The sequence below is a fragment of the Vombatus ursinus genome, unplaced genomic scaffold (genome assembly GCF_900497805.2).
Source record: "Vombatus ursinus unplaced genomic scaffold, bare-nosed wombat genome assembly UNPS02014797.1, whole genome shotgun sequence".
Taxonomy (NCBI): Eukaryota; Metazoa; Chordata; class Mammalia; order Diprotodontia; family Vombatidae; genus Vombatus; species Vombatus ursinus.
In genome coordinates, this window is record NW_020954575.1 from 8,070,910 (window position 1) to 8,074,164 (window position 3,255).

A 3,255-nucleotide genomic window follows, 5' to 3' on the forward strand; every position below is an offset into this window, starting at 1 on the left:
GGAGTTTTAGTAACTGGGAGAGAAAAAAAAAAAAAGCTGGATTTCGGAAGGAGCCATGTGATTCCAAAGAGAGGTAGTTTGAGATCACCGTGTCCCCCTCCTCATTTCACCGCACTGCCTCCCCCCACCCCCGCCAGCGACCGCTGAGAAACTCATTAGGAGGTGATAACCTCTTCTTCACCCCCAATGGAGGAGAGTCCCGGGAGCTGGAGAAGCTCCTCTCCATTCAAGGAAAATCCACGTGAGGACCCCCCCACCCCACTGCCCACCTCCCCCAACACCCGCCCGCCGTCCATCCACCCCCCTCAGCCAGGAAAGAGGGTCAACAAATAGACTGGCAGTGCCCAGGCGCAGAGTCGGTTTTAGTGGTTGACTTTAATTCTGCTCTGCACTTCTCTCTCTCTTTTACTACACGGGATGATATTATAAAGAATAAATAGCAGGTGCTCTTAATTTACAATGATTAGTCATTCCATTTGTTCTCTCTATTTACAATAACTGTAAAATAACATTGAACTCTATAGCTTCTGCGAGGTCCAAGGAAAACAAGAACAAAAAAACAAACAAAAACACTTTCCGAAGAATGGAAAATAGCTTCTTCTTTTTAAAAGTCCTTCTACAAAAAAAAAGTTTTTTCCCCCTCATCTTTGTACTTAAAAAAAAAATAACTTTTTCTGCTTCGCCAGGCGAAGTGCTCTGGATATAAATAGCAGGGTAACATTAGCAACAACCAGAATAACAGTCTCTCTCTCTCTGCTTTTTTTTTTCCTTTTGTCTTTTTTTAAAAATACAGTAGAAGCCGGTAACTTTGAACGTATAATACTGACCTTTTAATAAGTAAATTAAAACTGAGACCGTATATACACACACATACATTCCTACACAGTTAACAGTGCATTACATGAACCAGAAAGCTATGTCTCTGTAGCCCAAAAAAAAAAAAAAAGTTCATTGAATCCGATTTGGGAGGGTGGCAGAATGGGGGTGGGGTGGGTGGCTAGGGAGTGGATTGAGAGTTGGGCTCTGGGCAAGAGGGACCCCGAGTTCTAGCAAGAGCACTTGCATTCCGAAATGATGGGGTACTGGATGGGGATCCAGCCGCAACGCTGCCCCCCTCGCCTCTGGCACCGCCACCGCAGCACAGTGAGGTGCACCGACTTGGCCGGCTTGCAGACCATGCCCTCCGGCACGGAGCAAGAGCGCTTGCTGAAGCAGCTGCCCACTTTCACGTAGCGGGGCCAGAAGCGGCTGCCCAGGTCGTTCCATGCGTAGAGTACTGGGCAGAAGGTCTGCGACCAGAGCCACATCTGCAGCTTCCTGCGCAGCTTCTTGCTGAGCCGGTGTTTCTTGCCCGGGGGCAAGCCCTCGGAGAACTCCAGCCCTTTGATCTCGCTCGGCATGGCCCCCGACGGCCGCTGCCGCAGCAGCTGGTCCAACTCGGCCAGGTCCTCGCCGCCCCCGGCGGCCCCCCCACCCCCGCCTGGACGGTCCTCTGGAGGCGCGGTGGCCATGAAGCCCGGGTCGTAGTGACCCCCCAGCAGGGAGCGGAGCAGCGTCTCGTTTAGATCCTTCTCCTTGGGGTCAAAGATAGGGTCCGGATGCTCGATAAGGTCCACCAGGGGCAGGTTGTCGCTGGGGGCCGGGCGGATGTGGAGGTAGTGTTGGCAGCCCGCCGGCCCCGCCCGGAGCCCCAGTACCACCACCACGGCGTACAGGGTGACCCCCAGGCTGGGGCACCGCTCCATGCCTCCGGCGCGGGGCTGGGGCTGCAGCGATCTCCCTGGGTCCCCCGCCCCACCCTCCCCACCCCCCGAACGAAAATCACGCCAAGCCCCCTCAGGCGGTCTTCCCTCTCGGGGAGCAGCTCACCAAAACCAAGGGGAGCGGAGGACCGACAGCATGGGAGAAAATGCTCGTCCCTCTGCCCTCCTTTCTCCCACCGAGGGTGGTGATAAGGGTGGGTGAACTTTCTTCTAACTCGTCCTCTCTTTTTTAGCTGGGGAAGGGGCGCATCCAAAGTGACTCCAAGGACGGCGGTCGTGGCTGGGGTGTCCCTGGCTCGTCTGTCCTTTCTCCGGACTGGAGGAGGCGCGGGGCGCGGGGACTCGCCTGTCTCGCTCGGTAGCGGTGGCGTGGCTTTTCCCTCTCCTCCTTCGCTTCCTGCTCACAGCGCTGCCTTGCTTCTCCGCAGGGGCGCTTCAGGGTGAGTGGACTCCTGTGTAGGGGTCCCGGGGGCGCTCCCCTCAGCCTGGTGTTCGGGGCTCTGTCGGGCAGTCTCCAGCAGCAGCAGCGGCGGCGGCGGCGGCAGTGGCGGGAGTAGCGGCAGCGGCAGCAAGGGCAGGAGCAGCGGCGGCGGTAGCAGCAGCGGCGGCAGCAGCAGCAGCGATAACGGCGGTGGCAAAGGCAGCAGCTGGACCAGGAGCAGGAGCCGGAGCCGGAGCCGGAGCCCGGGAGCAGGAGCAGGAGCAGGAGCGAGAGCGAGAGCGGGAGCTAGAGCAGCAGCGGCGGCGGCGGCGGCGGCGGCGGCTCCTCGCACGTTGGCACCGGTTTGTCTGTCTCGAAGGGTCCAAGCCTTTAAATTTCCTGCACTTTCAGCTCCATCACCATGGAAACCACTGACTCTGACTCTCTCTCTCTCTCTCTCTCTCTCTTTTCCCCCTCCCCTTTCTTCCCCCCAAACAACCCCACCCCCCCACTTCTCCACCCCCGAGGAGCCGAATGAGCTGGATGCAGGCTCCGGGTAGCGGCAGCTCAGGCTGCGCCGAGTTCTGCGACCCGCTGGACGGAGATGCCCGGGGAAGTCAGTCGACAGTCCGGCTGCTCGCCTCAGCTCAGAGGCGGCGGCGGCGGCGGCGGCGGCGGCGGCGGCGGTGGCGGCGGCGGCGGCGGTGGTGGCGCTTGGCAGGTCTCCGCGTAATTTTCTTTCTCCCCCACCCCCCTTCTCCTCCTCCTCCTCCTCCTGCAAAATGTACCGCCCCCCTCCTTTCTCCTAGGGCAATGCAACCGGGGCTCTAGGCGTCCCGCCAGGTCCAGTCCAAGGGGGGGCTCATTGCAGCGGCGGGGACCGGCCGAAGGGGTGCAGAGTTGGCAAGGGGGGGCGAGGGTGGGGGACTAGAGGGATAAGGATGATTCCTTTCTCGCTGTGCGCTTTGCAAAGGGAGAGACGCAGCGGGTCGGCCTCTGAGGTCTGTCTCTCGCGCGGAGTCTGAGCAAAAAAAAAAAAAAAAAACGTGCATGGATTGAGTGAGTACTTGC

At 59.0% G+C, this 3,255-nt stretch overlaps 1 protein-coding gene across 1 annotated transcript; it reads right to left on the bottom strand.

Annotated features, from left to right (window-relative positions):
- Window positions 1–608: 608 nt before the first annotated feature.
- NOG (noggin) lies at window positions 609–1,745 on the bottom strand. The gene has a single exon (XM_027870639.1). It carries the CDS (start codon window positions 1,743–1,745, stop codon window positions 1,047–1,049), a length of 699 nt encoding a protein of 232 aa, XP_027726440.1. The 3' UTR covers window positions 609–1,046.
- Window positions 1,746–3,255: the final 1,510 nt, after the last annotated feature.

Excerpts from the sequence above, each read along its gene's own strand:
- NOG (XM_027870639.1), bottom strand. The coding sequence starts at position 1,745 with ATGGAGCGGTGCCCCAGCCTGGGGGTCACCCTGTACGCCGTGGTGGTG.